Here is a 21329-nt window from a genome sequence, read left to right as displayed (position 1 = left end):
TAAAGCTGTACCTGAACCCTAATTTTGTCCGTCCCGTTCATTAGTTTACATCTATGTCTTCATGTTATATTTTTACTTACCGACGAGTTTAGAAAGCATTATATACCCATCCCATTGTCTTTGTCGACTTGGGTTTTATTCTACTCGTATGTCAATGCTTATAAAATTAAAAAAAATGAATAATCAATCCTCATCTCAAAAAATCAGAAACGTTCAAGACTACTTGTTCTCATCTTGGGTGTTATTTTCATGTTTCAGCTCAAGTTTTTTGTGAAAATTCAAATATCTCTGTTTGAAATTTTGACCCTAGATATTAGACGTCATTCGCTATAATATCTTGCTTGTTCCTTCCTTAGTTCATACGTTACACTCTGAGAAGGGTCGAATACTATTTTTTTGAAGGCCAAACTGCTGAAAAAAAGGCAAATTTACAAAATTTACTTTTAAAAAGGGCAATCTGACAACCCTGGACAAGAATATGAGTGACCTCCCTTTGATTTAGTCTTTTTTTTTTTTTTTTTTTTTTTTTTTTAATATCATCATATTAATATATGATCTATGTTATAATGGTGTGAGAAAGAAACATAATTTCGATGCGCAGTGGTTTTTCACCAAAGAAAGTCAGCGAAACATTACAAAAAAAAAAATGGAAAATTAAAAAAAAACAGGACAAAAAAAAGGACAACATTGTCTGCCAAAAGGTGCTGAACTGAAGGCGTAAATTAAAGACTATCTCTTACAATGCGTTTTTATTATTTGTATTGAACTATGTAGCACAATATTAATTCCTGACTATTAGAACTTATTAATTTTTTTTCATTTGGGTCAGTTCTATATTTAAAAACAGTGGACAATATTTCCATAGAAATGTTAATAAACTCATATTTGCTGTGTCTTATTGGTTTTTCTGTCCAAAAATGTAATTTTTTTGTGCTATCCAGAAAAATATTAGCTTTATCAAAATATATTTATTGAGTAAATATATTTCTCATTCCGTGGAATTTTGACGGATCTTGCTAGTTAATATTTCTCAAATTTCATTTTCTTTGGATTATTTTAAAGAAGTTTTAATGTTAGTGTGTGTGTGTGTGTATATATATATATATATATATATATATATATATATATATATATATATATATATAAAGAAAACTTTAAATGCCAGGAAAATGATAAAATAATTTTTATTTACTTTTTGTTGTTTAGTAAGTCCAATATTTCGCTAAAAATAGCCTTATCAGGTTAATAAACCCAGTCTGTAGTTTTTGCTTTTTTTTTTTTTTTTTTTCATTTTGCTGTTATGAAGGAGATAATTCCTTGGAGAAGAAAAAAGTTAAATGTACGTGCTGTCCAGTTATGTCACGTGTGCTTCACTCCAGCTTTGAGTGGGAAAATGAAGTAAAAAAGCAGTTACACACTTTATTTTGAATAGAATTCAAAGATAAATAAGAAAACTTAAAAAGTAAATAAAAAATGATAAAATCATTTTTTATTTACTTTTTGTTGGAAGTCCAATATTCCGTTAAAAATAGCCTTATCAGGGTAATAAGTCCCGTCCGTAGTTTTTTTTTTTTTCTTTCTTTCTTCATTTTGTTAGAAGGAGATAATTCCTTGGAGAAGAAAAAGTTAAATATAACTAGTGGGGTGGGAGGGGAGGCCGGCTTGCCCCGGGTGTAAAATACTCTTCAAGTCAAGTCAACATCACTGGAGAGTAGAGGTCATTTCAAACCAAAAGAAGAAGAGATTAACAAGCTTATTGTATAAAAAAAAAACAGGATAATTATTCATTGAAAGTTATAAAATTCTGATTATCCATAAGTTTCTGACTCTGATGTAAATGCTATGCGACGGGCGGCTTCTATTAGTAAAGTTGGGGCAGTCAACCTTAAATCTGGAGACTTGTCTCTTCACAGTGTAGTTTCAGTGGCTTAGAATGAAGTAAGACTTAAGTCGAGGGTTTTTCTTTTCTCTGAATGGTGTTGGTCTCCTAGCAGTCGGGCAGAGTGTGTCCTCAAGGTTATTTTTGCCTTTTATTCACAAATAATTGTGTGTGTGTATCACATCAATACTATAATAACTTTTCTTAATAATGCTATTTCTTTTCATCATCGTCACATCATCATCATCATCATTGTTACATCCAATGACACTGTCACACATATATATTCGTTGAAATCTGGGTTGCGTGTGTGATAATGCCAACCCTTTACCTGCTAAAGTCCATATCTATGTTTACTGTGTCGAGTGTTCATCAGTCGGTTGATCAATTTATTTCCCCATCTGCGCCGAGCCACAAGCCATTTTCAACGGAATCCAAATTCTAACTGCCGTTAAGTGTCCAGCTGAACTCTCAACTCTATCATCAACCAACTGGACAGTCATCATCTGGACTGTCATAAAAATGTTTTCAAAACACTAGCGTCTGTGAACAGCTCTGCCATCATAAAAACTCATTGACTGGTGCAAATTCATAGCCACCTCCAACGTGTCCCCAAACAAACTCTAAATATATCTACATCTACTGTCTGGTCCTTTTGTTACAGTCATTGCTACACCTTGATCAAAATCCCATCTGAACTCTCTTTTGTCTGCGTTAAGAACAAATTGCTATCCGTTGTCTACTAATAAACCCTATTTCCTATTTCTTTTGTTACCTGATAAACCTACTTTTCTTTTTGTTATATTTCATTTTCTTTTCTTTTTTTTCTCCTACTCCTAATGGTCCTGGCTATGACCTAAAACTATATCCGATGGTGAAACCCCACCTTGCGGGCCTTGGGGAGTGTGGAGCCACCCTTTAATTGCCATTGCTCCCAGGTCCACTCTGACTCGGAGTGGTAGTACCTGTTAGGGTCACAACTATGGGTTAAATAGAATCTGACTTAAAAAAAAAATATACTCCATTAAAAATCGTTCCTCAAAATAACTAGATTCGGCATTAAATAACCTGAAAAAGGTTGATATGCCGTAAAACAAAAACAACCAACCAACCTACTCCTAATACTTTAGGGGGGGGATTGATAGTATCACAATGGTTCTCTGAATTGAATTTCAACTTTTCAGCAAGTAAATAGAGACATAAATTTTACCGAAACATTTCTAATTTAGAATGGCATTTTAATGCTCTCTTTCTCTGAATCTTTTCAATAACTCCAGAAGTGTGGAATCGCTCGTTTTATCTAGCAATATCTACCAACCATAAAAACGCTTTTGGTATTTCAAGATTTCAAGGTAGTTCTACTAAAATAGTTATTTCAGAATCCAAAGCACCTTAAGTCCTCAAAATTTTGTTCAGAAATGAATATCCTTTCACATGCCTGCTATAATATAAATCTCACCTGTCTGGTTAAATGTATGTATGTATGTATGTTCGCATGTCTGCCTAAAACTTTTGACAGAGGCGACGGATTTTCACAAGATCAGTATCGTTTTGAAACTCAACTCTTCAGATGACAAATATCGAAAAATTGGCTGAAAACATTCATTCCTTCACCCTCAACTGGGCACTTTTCTACAGATAGGGGTCGCTTTTTTTCGCCAATATTTTCAATTGACTAGCCTTAATTTAAACCTTTGCCACTTCGGGTTTGGTGATGGGCACAACAGCAAGACATCACTTTTTTTTTTTTTTTTTTCCCTACATTCTTTTCTTCCTTCACAGTACAGGTTTGAGCCTGCTTGCCTACTGCCACTTTTTAAAAAAATTTTTTATTTATTTTTTTGCTCAACACACACCTCCAAACACCCGGACAATGCCGGGCACCCAGGCTCGTAATAAATAATAATATACATGATATATTTGAAAAGTTTAGAGCAAACAAAGTGATAAAAATGTTAGCACTATGAAATGGATATTTTGTTAGATTTTTTATTTTTGACCTTCGCGGTGTTTAGAAGCTGGATGTTTTCTCGTGAAATTTGGAAAACAAAAAAGACATCAATCACACTTTTTGTCGGGGTACGAAATAAATGGGTCCATTTTTTTTTTTTTTTTTTTTTTTTTTTTTTTTTCTTAAAAATAAAACTTTAGCATAACATGTTGCGAATATTTTTTTCAAAATATTTTTGTACCCCAAGTAATGAACATAAACTTGCCAATGTAAACATGTGAATTAATTTAAATTAATTTTGCGGATTTTTTGTTTATTTTGTTTTTAATTAAAACAAACTAAGCTCTAAAACACAACTTTGTAATTATTTTATTTATCTATTTATTTATTTTTATTTTTTGTGAATATAATCAGCCATTCCCATATTCTGTTATTGAAATTCCTTATTAGCATCTTGGTTCGGAAGCAGCCATCAATTTCTCTCCCCACAACCAAATTGCAATTTTCTGACCTATAAATTAGTTAAAAATTGTTTTTCTAATGAAGATGAAATCCTATTCCGCCACCACCACCACCACCACCACCAACAACAACAACAACAGCAGCAACAATCATTGCTAATTGCTCTTCCCTCCCCTCACCTTAATAATTTCTTTCCTTTCCCTTCCCTGGATTTCTAATTTTCTCCAAACAATTTCCTGAAAAATCAAATGCGATTTCAAAATTTCCAAATTAGATACAACTGATTTGTTTGTCCAGATTCATTAAGATTTTTCCTATTTTTTTCGAATTTACTTTCATTTTTTTGTAAATTGTCATTTTTTTTTTCTTTTAATATAATTATTTTCTTTTTTTTTTTTTTAATTTTTTCTTTTTTTTAACGTTTGTTTATACAATTGAAGAACATGTTAATTTTTTATGGTGGAGTGGAGGCGAATTATTCAGACTAATTATATTTTTTTGTATATTATTTTTCTTTACTGTTCAGAATTTTTTTAGATAAAAAAATATATATATGAGATGCCTTTTATAAGTTTCCAGACTTTTTTCATATTGGCACTTCCATTGATAGTACACACATGAAACTGGTCCCCTTCGAAGTAATCTCCTCCGACTGCAATGCACTCGTTGTACCATTCCAACAACTTCTGGAAGGTCCCATGGAAGTGCTCTTGTGTGAGCATGTCAATGACCCTCGTCACAGCCTCTTTCATCTCAATTGTCTTATAATGACAGCCTTTAAGCCACAGAGAACAATGTCTGGAGGGTGATGAACTGTCTTTATACCTATTTTGGTCAAATAGTCTGTGACAAAATGGAGTTGTGGACTAGTGCGTTTGTGCAAATTTTCCGCATCCTCAGCTCCTTGTGAATAACTGTGTACAGTTCCCACACTGACATCAAACTGTGCACTTATTGTCTTTATAGACACACAACGATCCTTATTCATGAAATTCTTTATTTGGCCAATCAACTCTGGTGTTCTGACTTACTCCTTCCACACCTCTCATCATTCCTTACAGACTCCCTGCTTGAATCTCTTATGCCATTCAAAAACTGGTGCTCTATTCATACAAGATGGTCCAAAAGCAGTCTGAAGCATTCCATACGTTTCTGTGGCATTTTTTTTTTCCAAGGTTAAAACAGAATTTTATTGCATATCATTCTTCTAAAGTGACCTTACATCCAGATTGCAGTTTGGAAATTCACCAGCTGTGACAACCAGGCTTTAGTAGGACGTATTCCAATTTCTGCTGTAATTGTTAATTTAAATCCAAAATCATAAAAATTGGTCAGTCATCTCGTAAGATACACAGCAATATACAGCAATAACATACTGAATTTTCAAGAGTCTACGACAATTTTAAATGCCTGTACAAAAAACGTCTGGAAACTTATTGAAAGCACCTTGTATATAGTAATAATATGTACTAGGGTTGTTCCAAAAATAAGGCCTCCTATTTTTATTTTAACTCTGAAACAATGAAAACCTACAAAGACGGGGGTGGTATCGGTGACCTTTTGTGTTCTAGAATATATTTTTTTTATATCGTCACCACTATTCTCAGTGCACTTTTGCCAGTCTCTTCTGATATCTTAGTCGTAAAAGTCTGGAGCATTCTTTTTTGCTTGCATCTCTATCACTCTGAAATCGACGGACCCATATCCTAACTGTGCTGCAATCAACTGCATTGGCGATGTAAACACCGGTAAATATTGATTGGTTCAATTTTTTTCTGCATGGAGGAATTGAGTGACACATCTCTGCTTCTGACAGATGTCTATAACAGGAGTTGTTTTCTTAGTTTCACACCATCAATATCTGCAACACAGAGATGACACTTTCAGAGCATGATTGCATAAATTTTTTCATCTTGAAATTAAAAAAAAAGTTTTTCATCTTGATATTTTTTTTATTATTTTTTCATTTTGATATTTTTTTATTTTTTTTATTATTTTTTTATTTTGGTATTTTTTTTATTTTGAAATTTTTTTATTTTTTATTTTGATATTTTTTTAATTATTTTTTCATTTTGATATTTTTTTAATTATTTTTTCATTTTGATATTTTTTTAATTATTTTTTCATTTTGATATTTTTTTAATTATTTTTTCATTTTGATATTTTTTTTATTTTTTATATTGAAAATTTTTTTTTTAAATTTTATCTTGACAATTTTTTTATTTTTTCAGCTTGGTATTTTTTATTTTCTTATCTTGACATTTTTTTATTTTTTGATCTTGACAATTTTTTAAAATTTTTTCTTGACATTTTTTTTATTTTTTCAGCTTGGCATTTTTTTATTTTTTTCAGCTTGGCATTTTTTATTAATTTTTATCTTTACAATTTTCTTATTAATTTTTGTATTGACAATTTTTTATTAATTTTATATTGACAAATTTTTATTTCTTTTTAATATTGACAATTTTTTTATTTTTATCTTTAGAATTTCGTTGTTTTTTGTCTTTTTTTTGTTTTCTTTGAAAAAAAAACAAAAAAAAATAACATAAGATGATTTTACCATTGTTTGAATAATTCCAAATAAATTTAAGTGAACAGCGTGAAAATCCAAACAAAATTCTCTTTGATTTTCTTGTGTCAGATTCTTTATATGAAATTTTATCAAATGTCCTGTCGTGTGTGATATGGCAGCGAATGTTGGGCCCTCACTCAGCCTTTTCTCTCTTGCATGACTGCAATAACAAATTCATGATCAGATGAATGTGGAGCTTGACCAAAATCAACACATCATGTCAGCGGATTTGCTGAAAGCACTAGATTTGCACAGCATAGAATTTATCGTAAAGATGAATTGATTAGTTGTGTAGCAGCCGTGTCAGGATCATCATGATATACAACAGTGAATGCTGTGTGCTCACTCAGCTCTATCCTGCCCAACTGCAATGCAATCACATCGATAACTAAGTATCTCTACAATTTAAAATCTAACAAAACTAAATATGTCAAGTCAGGATTTGCTGAAAGCACTATATTTGCACAGCATAGAATTTATCGTAAAGATGAATTGATTAAACTCGTGTGGTTATGTGGAATGTTCATTGTCCTGGATAAACTGTTGCAGAAACATGGATGCCTTAAATCGCAGGAAGATTGGCAGCCAAGGAAACTTGGAAACAATTGATTGGAACTGCACAGAGTGGATTTTTAAGGTGATAGCCCCATTGAACCATAAGTGGTGTTTGGGTTTGTGTAATATCAGAAAATGTTTGACCTCTGGACAAGCGAAAAATGACGTGACATGAATAGAAGATATAGAGTTTATCATTGGTTTCATAGTTCTTCCTGTAATAGATTTTTATGAAGAGGGGGTCACTAATCCTTTGCGTTTGGCTAGAATTCTATCTCTAGCTATATAATCTTATCTATTCTAGGGCATAATCACGTTGACGCACGGATTCTTGTTAGATCACCAAAAGTTAAGCAACGTTTAGACTGGTCAGTACCAGATGAGTGACAATTTGGGAATACTGTATAATAAAGGACACCGACATCTTCCTGAAAGCAGGCCCTGTCGGTGGGGCATCAGAATACACCAACTGCCCCCCTACAGAGGGTAAAAGTCCCTCAATGGGGGTCCTGGATATGACCTTAAACTATATCCAGTGGTGAGGCCCCAGCTTGTGGGCTTTGGTGAGTGTGGAGCCACCCTTTAATTACCATTGCTCCCAGGTCCATTCTGACCCAGAGTGGTAGTACCTGTTAGGGTCCCAACTATGGGTTAAATAGAAACCGAGGTGAAAACAACAAATATATTCTATTAAAAAAATTTTTCTTCAAAATCTTTGGATTCGGCATTAAATAACCCGAAAAGGGTTGATATGCCGTAAAACAATGAACCAACCAATCCTGAAAGCAAATGACTGGAGAAGACAATTGACCCACTCGATAGTGAGATTGCATAATATCAGAAAATGTTTAAACCCACTGAATAACAGAAAAAGTGACATTAAATGAAAAGAACTTAGTAAAAAGAAAATGCATAGTAATACATTATTTTTATCTTTTTCTTTTTTTACTTCCAAGGATTTTCTGCACAAGTCATTATCAGTGATGGTTTAAGTTTATTCAGTTATGTTAGCTGGTTTCCACACTCTAGAGTTTTTTTTTTCTTAATATTTCACCCATTGTATTTTTGTCTTTTCATTTTCTCATTGCAGGTTTGATGCCATACAACTTCATCTGCGTCCAAACGGGTTGTGTCCTGTCTTCGATAAAATCCGTAAATGATATCTTCACTTTCTGGATCCTTTTCAAGCTCCTGTTAGTTGCCCTTGTTTCGGTGGTGCCCGGGATCCTGATCAAATGGTGGAAGGGCAAAACTATCAAAATGGATTAATAATCCTTATATTTTTATTTTATTTTTTTATTTTTTTTTTCAACAAATCTTACTACCACAATCTAACTGTAACTTAAAAAAAATTCCACCGTTTTGTTTTTTTGTTTTTTTTTTGGGGGGGGGGGCGTTAGTCTTACTTTTTTTTCTATTTTCCCTTTATTACATTCTGACTGTCATCAAGTGACTAATTTAGTTGTGAGAACTCCCAGGTCCACTCTGATTCAAAGTGGTAGTACCTGTCAGAGTCCAACCTATGGGTTAAATAGAATCTGTTCTGGATATCACATGAAACTGCAGCTGCTGATATGCACGTGCATTTACACCATGAATAAATATTTGAAGAGATTAACAACTCGAAACATAAAAAAATTTTACCAAGATGAATAGACTCGGCACTAAACTACTTTAAAAAGGGTTATATTTATATATATATTTTTTTTAATTTACTAATGAGCCACTACTGATCAAGGCCAAAAGCCACTCGAGGATAAATGTTAATGAGATGGATAGATCGTCAGTTGAATGATGAAGAATACTATGAGGCGATTTAAATTCATGAAAGGATTAAACAAAATTGGATGCTTTCTGTAGTTCTGAATATTATTTTTATGTTTTATTTATTTTTGTGAATCCTTGGAGACGAGGTTTCATAATTTGTGTATTCATTTTATTTGCGGACTGTTATCCTCATCTTCATAGTTGTTGTTGTTGTTCTTTCACCATGTTTCGGCCTACTTATCCTCTGGCCTTCTTCAGGTGGTTAACCACAATAGGATAGAAATGCTGAGTCTCGTTAATGTATCTCCAGCAAGAACTGTCTTCCTATTTACTATGCCTCACCACGGGACAGAGTTAGACACCAGGGTCGTTTTTTAATGTGGAGAAAAGGAACAAAAATAAAAATTGTCTCAGTCGTGAAGGATTTCTCCTACACTGACAGAGAACAAGAAATTGAAGTGCAACATCTGAAGAACAGATACTACACTTTGATCTTGTTTATATATTTTATTGCTTTTAAAATTTTGAAAATACAATTAAGTAAAAAACAAAAGATTTTTAAACAACAAAATTAGGCACAAAGCCCTACAAGAAATTTGGGAGGGGAAGGGTTCAGGGTCTTTGTGACTAAAGTGATTAAAAGTAATAAATGTAGACTTTGGAGTCTTACTCTTGACTGGCAACATTTACCAAAATACCTCATTCACTCTATGGATCTTAATCTAACTAATAAATCCCCAGCGTTTAAGAATCAAAAACATATTTACAATTTATAAACAGTTGTCTGTGTGTTTGTGTATGCATCTTTTTTTTCTTTTCTTTTTTTTTTAAATTTTGTGTGTGTGTGTGCATGTGTGAAAAACTAAAATTCAATTTCATTAGAAAATAAAAAGTTTTTGAATTAAGAGAAAGATTGTTCGTGGAGTGGGGAAAACTAATCAAGAGTGTTCATATCAAAAACAAAAAATAATCCTACTGGGTTGTTAGTGAGACCCCCCTGTACTAATCTAGGTGACTAGACCCCCCACTGTTTTAAGCAGGGCGATCCCTAATGGGGATTGGAGAAAATACCTTAATGGAAGTGGGAGAAAACAAAGCAACGGGTGGAGGGGGTTTGGAAGGTGACCTCTGAGTAGGGGAGTGACCGGGGGTGTTGAAAAAACAAGGATGTAGCACAAAGGGGATGGGCAGACTCAGAGGTTCTCTAGTACCAAAAAATAAAATCAGGAACAGGATCTCATTTGTACTACCAGTCAAGAGTCTTCTTAAAATGACTTAGCTAGAACCTAAGCGGGATGAGTTCCGAAGGACCCAGCACCGCCCATGCCATGCTTAAGGAGGGAACATGTATTGAAACTTGGCTCCTCGACGGATGCACAGACTAGTGCTGTCTTGTCCCGAAGGCCAAGTACAGTTACTTGTTGTTGTCTAACCACGTTTTGTTCAACTCCTCCTCTGACCTCGTTCAGGTGATGATTCGCAATGGGATAGGGATGCTGAGTCTTGTAACTGTGTCCCCAATAATTACTGCCTTCCATAGTTGTTGTCTCACCAAGTTTTGGCCAACTAATCCTCTGGCCTTCTTCGAGTAGGATTGAAACCGTTTGACAATGCTCACCTGGAATTGTAGAGACAAACGTGGTAAAACAACAATTATGAAGATGAAGATAACCGTCCGCAAAAAAAAGAAACACAAATTTTATGTGATTGCTCTTATCTTTGTAATAAACCTTTATTAAAAACTAAACATCAGCGTCCGAGTGATTGTATACACAGACAAGAAAGCATTTGGGTTCCTGACGATGATAATACAGTTGTATGATGTTTATGCACTTGCCATTAAGTGAAAGTATAACAATTAAGGTTAAAAGTCATTCGAGGATAAGTATAAATGAGATGAATCAGTTGAATGATGATGAATATTATGAGAGGATTGAAAATACTGATGTTATATAAGTACAGTTTTTATTACAAATGTTTGTTACTATTAGTTTTTGCTGATGAGTCACGACTGAGCATTTTGAGCGGTCATCTGCGATGCTTTCCCATGATTGAATATAGTTCATTGCCCTTTTTTGTCTCATCTCATAAGATTTTTGTATTGGAGTCAGAATCCACCAGTGGGCCTTATCCTGGATGGCACTCTTGGGATGTCTTTTGTAATGTGCCCACGTTCACTATAGGCTAATCTAATTTAATATGTAAAAGGCAAAATATGTGTGTGTGTTTGTCAAAAACTTTCAACACATGCGAGGGATCCTGACAAAATTTGTATCATTACAAAGCTCCGTCTCGTGGACGACAAATGAAAAATTGGCAAAAAACATTAATGGCTTCACCCTCAACTGAGCCGTTTTTCACAAGAAGGGGTCGGTTTTTGCATCAACATTTTCCAAGTCATCGTCTCCTTTGGATTGACTACCTTTAATTTGGATGCTCACAACTTCCGGTTTCGTGATGAACACATCAGCTAAGACGTTAGATTTTTTTCACCTTTTTTTTCTCCTTCGCGTTACGGGTTCGAGCCTTCCTGCCTTCTACCACTTTTTTTTTTTTTTTTTTTTTTAACATCTCTCTCCACCCGGGCTGCCTGCTATTGTTTTGATTCCCCTCTCCACATCCAGGCAATGCTGGAAACTGCAGCTAGTCTATTCTATAAAAGGGAAAATGTGTGTGTTTGTATGTCTGACCAAAACTTCTGACACATGCATTGGACCATGACAAAATTGATATCGATAGAAAGATCAATCTCTCTGATGGAAAATATCTAAAAATTGGCCCAAAAGATTAATTCTGTGCTAGTTTTTGCGTCAACATTTTTTGCAAGTCCTACGCCTACCAATCTCAATGTACGTTTATAAAACGTTATTTCAAAGGCCTGTGACATCATAAGTCGTCGTGGCCGTGACAGCTAACACGTTTGCTTTTTTCACCTCCTTTTTCTCTTTCGAGCTACAGGTTTGAGCCTGCCTGCCTACTGTGGCTAATTTTTTTTTTTTTTTTTACTGTTGCACGGGCACTCATTGCTGTTTTGATTGAAACATTTTTTTTTTCTGGGGGTTGCTCAATATCCTTATTATAGCACCTCTCCGCACCTGGGAAACACTAGGTAACCATGCTAGTTAGGAAAGAAAATGCAAACTCATTTCTCAAGGAATCTACTACATAAGAGAGAGTCATCTGCGTGTCCAAGTAGATATAAATGGGATGGCAGAGGAGAAAAAGGAGCTTCGAGAAAAACGGATAAATAAATATAAGTTTTAATAGAGATAGGTTACTTTTGGCCTGGGGCATGCCAGGTAGCTCTGCTAGTTTAGTAAAAAAAAACTTTCACGAAAAACACTTGTCTAGCTAAAACCACTATCAATAATTTGCTCCACTCTTTATCTGTGCCTAAACCTAAGCGTAGATTCCATGAGCAAAGCTTCTTTCTTAGAACTGCATGCCTATGGAACTGTCTTCTGTTTTCCTGCTTTCCAGCTGACTACGATTTAGCCGTCTTCAAGTTCAATGTAAACAAATTCTTGATGAACCGTTCCCTTAAGTAATCCAATTTACAAAATTTCCACTATAACGATTAGTACAATATTATCCCATTGACTACTGTACACCCATTAACCTTTATCCTCGAGTGGCCACCGGGCCTTGATAAGTTGTTACTCCTATGTAAAAAAAAAAAAAAAAAAAAAAAAAAAAAAAAATGGGGAATATCTGAATGCTTTTAAAATCTACTGTGATGTGATTTATGGTGTCAGGTTCACGTGATATATTTTTTTTTTTTTTTTTACAAGGGAGTCATCACTTATCAAGGCCCGGTGGCCACTCTAAGATAAGAGTAAAATGCTGCTTCCTTGCTAAACATTCAACATTATAAGGTGATAATTAGCCCCCCCCCCTCTCGAATCTTGGTGTAGATACCAATAAAAATGGAGCTTTCAGATTTCCTTCAATGATTGTCAATTTATTTATTTAAAAACAAAAAAAGAGAAAAAAAAAAAACTCAAAAGAAACAGCTTCAAATGCTGTGCGAATGATTCGTATTTTTATTTTTTTATTTTGTGGTTTACTTTTTAAAATAGTTTCATGAAAAATGAGAGAGTTGACAAAAAGACAGTTTTTTTTTTTTTTGTTTTTTGTTTTTTTAATCAGTTTGTGTGTACCATATGGTTGACAGGATCTTTTTAATCTGGTTAAAAAATAATCTGATGTTGAGTCAAACTAATGAATTGTTCTCAAACCAACAAATAAATCTATTTTCATTGTTAATGGTTGTCATAAAAATAGTTTTAAAAGAATAAACAAAATTGCTGTTATTTTTACAGATTCTTTTTTTTTTTTTTTTATCTTTCATTTCACCTGTCTCTATCAACATCTGTGTGTGTGTGTGTATATATATATATATATGAGGTACCTTCAATAAGTTTGCCGACTTTTTTGTATCAGCATTCTTGTGTGTGTATATATATACACACACGCACATGAGGTAACTTTCAATAAGCTTGCCGACTTTTTTGTACAGGCATTTAAAACTCGTAAAAACTTGAAAATTCAGCAAGTTATTGCTATACATCTTATGAGATGACTCACCGACTTTTATGATTTCAAGTCCAAATGAACAGCTGCAGCAGAAATTGGAATACACTCTACTAAATCTCGATTGTCACAGCTGGTGAATTTCAAAAATACAATCTAAACGTGAGGACAATTCCGAAGAGAGATATGCAATAAAATTTTGTTTTAAACTTGGAAAAAAAAATGCCACGGAAATGTATGGAATGCTTCAGACTGCTTTTGGATAATATTGTTTGAATCCAGCATGTTTTTGAGTGGCATAAGAGATTGAAGGAAGGCAGGGAGTCTGTGAGGAACGATAAGAAGTGTGGGAGGAGTAAGTACTTCAGAATACACCAGAGTTGATTGGTCAAATAAAGAATTTCTTGGATAAGATTGTCGTGTGTCTATAGAGACAATAAATGCACAGTTTGATGTCAGTGTGGGAACTGTGTACACAATTGTTCACGAGGATGTGGAAGATTTGCACGAATGCACCAGTTCACGAATCCATCCTTGTCACAGACTTTTTGATTAAGATGGGCATCAAGGCAGTTCCTCACCTTCCCTATAGTCCAGACCTTGCTTCCTGTGACTCTGGTTATTCCCTAAGCTCAGGGGAAACCTTAAAGGCTGTCGTTATGAGGCAATTGAAAGGATAAAATAGGCTATGATGAGGGTCATTTACATGCTCACAAAAGAGAACTTCCATGGTGTCTTCCAGAAATTGTTGGAACGGTACAACAAGTGCATTGCAGCCAGAGGAGATTACTTTGAAGGGGACTAAAGTTTCACGTGTGTACTATCAATGGAAGTGCCCATATGAAAAAGTCTGGAAACTTATTGAAGGAATCTCATATATACAGTATCGGCCATAATATAAGGAATGGGAAAAAAAAATTACAATTATTCATGTATATTTCAAAAATTAGAGCATGGATTTTTCTGAAATACTCTGAATAAACAAATAGAACCAAAAAGTTAAGGAACGAAATAGAAAATTTATTTTTTAGACACTAAACTTTACATAAAAATAGCTAGTTTTTAATATTGGAACTGCTGATAAGCACAACAAAGAAAAATGGCGTCACCGACTCACAAAACTCTCTCCAAGAAAAAAAAATTAATTTTAGACAATTACAAAGAAAAGAAATCAATTTCAACAATTTCTAATATCGTTCAAAGATCAAAAAGTGTTGTTCATCGTGTGATAGCTCGATATAAGAATAAAAATACATTAGAAGCATCCCCTAAAACCGGCAGACCCCCTAAAACGTCTCAAAGAGAAGATAGAATTATGGTAAGGCAGGCTCTTAGTGACCGATTCAAATCCGCAACATCAATTTCTCGTGATTTTAATGAACAGACTTGGAAAAATATATATTACTGTTCCTTATATTATGGCCGATACTGTATAATATAAAAGTGAATGTGTCTGTTTATCTGTCTGTGTACATTTCCCTACGCAATAACTCTGTCAATTTTTCAATTTTAACTTTTGTTTTTCATTTTCATTAAAAGACTGGCCTCGAGCAAGACTGGAGGCTTATTTTTGCTTGATGATGTCTTTTTAGACTGAAACAGATTTATGGTAGCGACTAATGGTGATTTTGTTTACCTGAATTGAATAAAATAATAGATATACATATAAAGTCTTATTTATAGTATTCCAAATTTTACTGGGTTTATATAATTGAAAATTCGGTAATTGTTCATATACCAATACATTTTAAGTCATCCCATTTTGATTTAAAAGCTACAAAATTATCATATTTCATAATTGAGCATTCATATATTGTTTTAACAAAATGAAGACATAAAGGAATAGATTGATAGCAACAAATAGTGTATTTCATCGTGAGTTACAATTGTTTCAAGACTATTCGGACAAATTCAAACCTTATGTTGTTTGAAAATTTTTACAAGAACAGCCTTTCGTCAGACGTATTGAATAAAAAACACTTAAACAATGAACAGTATGAAATCCATTTTCCTTATAAGGAAAAACATGAGAAAATATTTTATTTCATCCAAAGTTTTTTAAAGATTTATTTATTTACCTATTTTCGTATCTCTATTTAGAACACATTTTCAATCAATTTATCATACAACGTTACCACTAATTACCTATGTTCACTTAATATGTTTTACTAATACTATTCATTAATTAAATTAAATTTCTTTATTTAATTTAAATTATTTTTTTAATCCGGACTACTCAACTAAGTCTTCGGCTATATTGTTTCGATTCTATGTTAGTTTCGTATCTGGAATTTGCTTTGTTTATTTACAAAAATATCGGCTAACCTATTTGTGTAATTTCAAAAAGTGGTTTTTGTTTGTTCCATAGGGGGGAAAAATTAGCATTACTCTATATTCAGTGCAGTCTTATTCTTCATTTCAAATTAAGGATCTAAATTTATTTTTAATTTTCTTTCGTTCCTACCTCTTAAGATTTACGATTACTGGATATTTTAGACGATGAATGGGAGGTAACTCTGTACATTCGAAATTTTAAAGGCTTTGTTGAATTATAAGTTACCAAAATCCTAATATGTATTCATAACGTTGAAAGGGAGGTAACTCAATATGTTCGATATTTTTAATGTTTTTGCAGAGTTATATAATCTTCAGAATTCGAGAGAATATATAATTATTTCCACAGCCAGACAATGTCGCAGCTCACAAGAGCCATGACAGTCAACAAATCAGAAGTCTAAGACTCGAGTTTCGCCCTCATTTTGGACTCCTCAGTTAGACACATCCGAACTTGTGATTTGAAACCCGAGCCTCTTGCATGCAAGGCGAGCACTCTATCAACTGAGCAAATACACCACACACACAAGAAAGCCTTCTAACTACCACAGATCAAGCAAACCTGTGCGTATATATATATATATATATATATATAATATATATATATATATTTATATTTGTCGATTATTTAATTTATTTTTATTTTTGGAATCCTTTGAGATGAGGCTTCATAATTTGTGCATTCATTCTTTTTGTGGACTGTTATCCTCATCTACATAATTGTTGTTGTTTCACCACGTTTCGGCCAACTCATCCTCTGGCCTTCTTCAAGTGATTAACCATGACTGGATAGGAATGCTGAGTCCTGTAACTTATTTACTGCCTTCCATAGTTGTTGTCATCTAATCACATTTTGGCCAACTAATCCGATGGCTTGCTTGAGTAAGATTGCAACCGCTTCAGGGCGCGTGGCCCAGCGGATAGAGGTGTTAAGTCTCTACGGTTCCAGGTGAGTATTCTCTGAAGATAACGGTTTCAATCCTACCCAATGCAGGCCAAAGAATTAGTGGCCAAAACGTAGTGGGACGACAACTATGGAAGGCAGTAATTACTGGTGGATACAGTTACGAGATTCAGCATTCCTATGCTGTCGTGGTTAATCACCTGAAGAAGGCCAGAGGATGAGTTGGCCGAAATGTGATGAAACAATAACTATGACGATGAGGAAAAGAATGAATGCATATATTGTCAGAGAGAGAGAGAAATCATGAAAACGATATTAGAAGAAACGTAAAAGAATAATAATTAAAAAAAAAAATGGGTGAGGAAGAGAATTTCAATTCTAATTCGACAACAGTTAAGTTTTAAGATTTAATAAACATTGGAAGGTGGTAAGGGCGAGGGGAGTTTAAAATATTCAAGTAGACTTTTTTATGCTTCTAATATCGTTTTTCTAATCATAATAACCATTTCTGTAAAGTCTGATAACGTTATTAGGTCGTTCATACGATTCGGTAACTCAAACATGTCTAACTAAGCACATAAAACGGTAATAATATATATATATATATATTAATTTTTTATCTTCCACCAGACTATCCATTCATGTGTAATCACCTTTTTCTTTACCATATTCCCTCTGCTTAACTTATTTTGTTTTCAAGTAAGATCTTTGACTTACTTGTTGTTTCATCAAATACTTCTGCATGCAAAATCCGATCCCGCATTTTGCTAATTCCTACCCTCTGATGAGAAGGAGAGTATTTCTTCGAAACTCTGCGGATTAAGGACTATCCATTTATCTAGTGTTTTCCTTTTCAGATTAAATATGTTTTTAACTCATTTCAAAGTGTTTTTTTAACATATTTTATTAACTGTTTGCTCATATATATATATATATATATATATATATATATATATATATATATATAGCATGTGTTTATTTGCTTGTTTTCTTTATGTTTGCTAAAAATAACTGCAAAATTAAAATGACATCATCATGAAAATATATAAATGTCAATACTATATATATATTGTTGGAGGGAGGATCCTTAAATGAATTTAACCTTGTAGGGGGGATGAGGGTGGGTTAGGTTGTATGTGTTGTAGGTCAAACCTGATTATCAGCTTGAGTCATCCACAGGTGAGTAAGAAAAGTTGCTCCACTGGCCTTTATTTTGGACGTCAAGTCTGGGACCCCCCCCCACCCTCCCTCTCGCGTCTTTGTCTTCTCACACACATCCATCATCACCACCACCACCACCACACATACTACACACCTGTCACGCCCCATACATCCTGCACTTTCTGACTGCTGTGGTTATGAATGAAGCTGCCTTTCCCTACCTCCCATGAATAGATCTCCTTTGAACAGGTTTTTGTCGTATTTTGCTCTCTCTCTCTCTCTCTCTGAACTGACTCAACATGTAGTTTATTCTTTATTCTCTTACCTGGGCTTCCAGGCTTTATTCTATTTCATTCCATCTCTAAGCCTTCAGGCGAAGATCAAAGTGTAGAGCTGTTGTATTACCTTTCTTGTTATCTTGTTTTGTTTTTGCTAATAAAAAATGTTTTAAACAATTGGATGCTAAGTAGGACGTCCCCAAGTACGCAAGGGGCGAATGCGGTACTATGGTAGAAGAAGATTTTAGCTAAGAGAAACTTTTGTTAACCTCTGAAGTGACAAGGATGACCAACGACCCCCATTCCCTCCCCCTTTTGAGTTGACCTTGTACCTAAGTTTTTTGTTCATATTAATTTTTGTCTGAATAAAGGATTTAATATCTCAAAGTGTAGTATCTGTTCTTCAAATGCTACACTCCAGTTTCTTGTTCTCTCTCAGTGGAGGAAAAATCCTTCACGACTGAGACAATTTAAAATTTTTGTTCCGTTTTCTCCACGTTAAAAAACGGCCCTGGTGTCTAACTCTGTCCCGTGGGGAGACATTGTAAAGAGGTAAGTCCAGGGTGGAAAATAATTAATGTTCTTTTTTTTTTTTTTTTTTTTTTTTTTTTGTATCCCCAGGGGACAGTTTTGGTCAGCTTTATAATCTAAATCACAACAATGTGGTTCGCCTCTCAAAATTTGAACTTCTGATCCACATCATGGGAGGTGGTAACAGAGTTAATAAATGGAAGTGCGTTGCATCCTGAAATCAAAATCTGACTCAATATATTTTCAAATACAGGGTGATTGAAAAGTAACTCCCTATTAATGGACTATCTCATGACGTCACTTCCTCTGGTGATGTCACTTCCGGTAACGAGTACCGGTGCCCGGAGTCAGAGACTGGTACGCGCCCAACAGTTGAGGAATGGTATTGCTCAACCCGCCTTGCCTGTAATATATGTGAATACATGTTTGTTTCTAAGAGTCCTGTGTTCTTTTCGTTTTTATTACCATTGAGCACCATATTACTATTTTAAAAACATCTAATTTATTTCTGAAATATAATTTATACAATTAATAAATACGAGAAGAAAATGGACTTTTATTTAAAATTCAATTGTAATATTAATAATGAAACGAGTATGTTAGTAATCTGGAATGTGGGTGGACGAAGGGATCAGTCATTGTTTTAATGTTGGGAGTAGGAGGAGGAGTAGATATTATGATGCATGTGAAACTGGCCACAAGTTTCTCGTTGGAAATCTTAACTCAGAGAAGCAGCTAACCGGGGTAAAATATAAGCAAGTTTGAAAGAAAACGAAATGAACGCATATTTTCTGGAAAAATGAATGAAGACTTGAACTAGGTGGTTGTGGGACAGATTTACATATGAAGCTTTTAGTTCTAAACCTATAATAGCAAAAACGACAGGGGAAAATTGACTTTACTTTATTATATAGAAGAAGAAAATAAAAGATTAATTTTTTTTTTAATTAATGCTAATGGGTCACAAATAAGAAGGTAAAGCAAAATAAATGTCTTTTTTTTCATGACAAATGCTTGTCTGAGCTCTAATCTATGGTTCCCCATTGTCAAACTTACACAAAAATACTCGACTAACTACAACCATTATCAACAATTTCCCACATTCTTTATCTGTACCTAAATCAAAACACATATTCCATGAACAAACCTTTTTTTCTAGAACTGCTTGCCTGTTGAATACTATTCCACTGGACTGCTTCCTGGCAGATTGCAACATGTTAGTCTTCAAGTTCAATGTAAACAAGTTTTGGTTGAGCCATTCCCTTAAATAATCCAAATTCTACCCAATCTACACTATTAACGATTACTACACTACCACCTTACATTCATTAACCCTTATCCTCGAGTGGCCTTTGGGTCTTGACTTGTGCTAACTCCCAAGTAAATAAATAAATAACTTGTTTGTTGCCTAATTTTCCCAACTTTATAATAATTTATGCCACTAGTAATAATATTTTTCTTTGATTAATATAAAGATTAAAAAAAAAAAAAAGAACTGAACACGTTATTAATCAATATTAATCCTAATACTCTGTTGTCCACATAACGCAATACAATATTACAATATTATGCACACCTCGTGGTGGTAGTTATTGTTGAGCAGGAGGAGGAGGAGAAGGAGGAAGAAAAAAGGAGCAGGATCATCATCATTTAGGATAATGACCGTTATTGGCATTCGTTTCCCCGATATCTTTCTATTAAGAATTATTTCTAGGAGTATAACAGGTACTTACACGAGGAATCACGTGAAGGTTGCCAACATCTCTAAGTGAAAGTATTTCTGTGGAAAGAATTGGGTTCGAACTTAGCACACACAAGTTGTCAGCCCGCTTTGTTAACCCCTGAGCCAGCGTCAACTCTCTAGTAGTCGTAGTGTGTGTGGGGGGGGGGCACATTAGGTTTTTTTTTTAAATGATGGTATTCTAAACCTGTCGAATATGCACCGTGTGTTTACTTTAAAATACTTAAAAAAAAAAAAACGAAAATAAAAGAAAATGGCGTCTTTTTTCTCTCTTTATTTCTTTTGTTAATCAATCGCTGACTCAGCTTGAAAACTTTTCTTTTTTATTGACTATTGTTATCGGCTTTGCGATTATGAGAGTTGTTTTAATTACTCATTTGTTATCAAGCCGATCGTAAGTGTCGCCGACATTTTTACCCGATGATATCACCTGAAGATGCCACCAGCTTGATCTTTCCGTGGGAAGTATAATAATTGCGGAGGGGGGATTATAACATTTAATGGCGATTATTGGTCATTTTGTTTTACGGCACATCGACTCTTTTCGAGTTATTTAATGCCGAATCTAATCATTTTGATAAAAGTTTTTATGCTCTAAGCTCTTTATATCTTCAACTATCCATTCGTAGTGTTTCGCTTCATTTTACGGCATATCAATCCT

The 21329-nt window shown here is 34.0% G+C and overlaps 2 protein-coding genes across 3 annotated transcripts in view; one reads left to right on the top strand and one right to left on the bottom strand.

Moving 5' to 3' along the window:
* Window positions 1–13507, top strand: part of LOC145247524 (transmembrane protein 41A-B-like) — a 57592-nt gene extending 44085 nt beyond the window's left edge. The window contains exon 6 of the mRNA XM_080109347.1: window positions 8510–13507. Coding sequence (XP_079965473.1) covers window positions 8510–8688 — 179 coding nt within the window. The 3' untranslated portion in view covers window positions 8689–13507. The remainder of the gene's footprint in view (window positions 1–8509) is intronic.
* On the bottom strand, window positions 10473–20873 carry LOC145247525 (uncharacterized). 2 transcript variants are annotated; one of them, XM_080109348.1, is made up of 2 exons: window positions 17675–17861; window positions 10473–10804 (listed from the first exon to the last, which is right to left on the bottom strand). In XM_080109348.1, exons 1-2 carry the CDS (start codon window positions 17718–17720, stop codon window positions 10473–10475), a joined length of 378 nt encoding a protein of 125 aa, XP_079965474.1. In that variant the 5' UTR covers window positions 17721–17861. The 2 variants fall into 2 exon arrangements, 1 of the variants encoding a protein (XP_079965474.1); XR_013863275.1 differs by lacking the exon at window positions 17675–17861 and adding an exon at window positions 20661–20873 and having other exon boundaries at window positions 10665–10804.
* Between the last annotated feature and the right edge of the window lie 456 nt (window positions 20874–21329).

The sequence above is a fragment of the Euprymna scolopes genome, chromosome 25 (assembly GCF_053919585.1).
Source record: "Euprymna scolopes isolate OS-2025 chromosome 25, ASM5391958v1, whole genome shotgun sequence".
Classification (NCBI taxonomy): Eukaryota; Metazoa; Mollusca; class Cephalopoda; order Sepiida; family Sepiolidae; genus Euprymna; species Euprymna scolopes.
The sequence above is the reverse complement of the archived record's forward strand: the minus strand, read 5'-3'. Positions and strand labels throughout refer to the sequence as shown.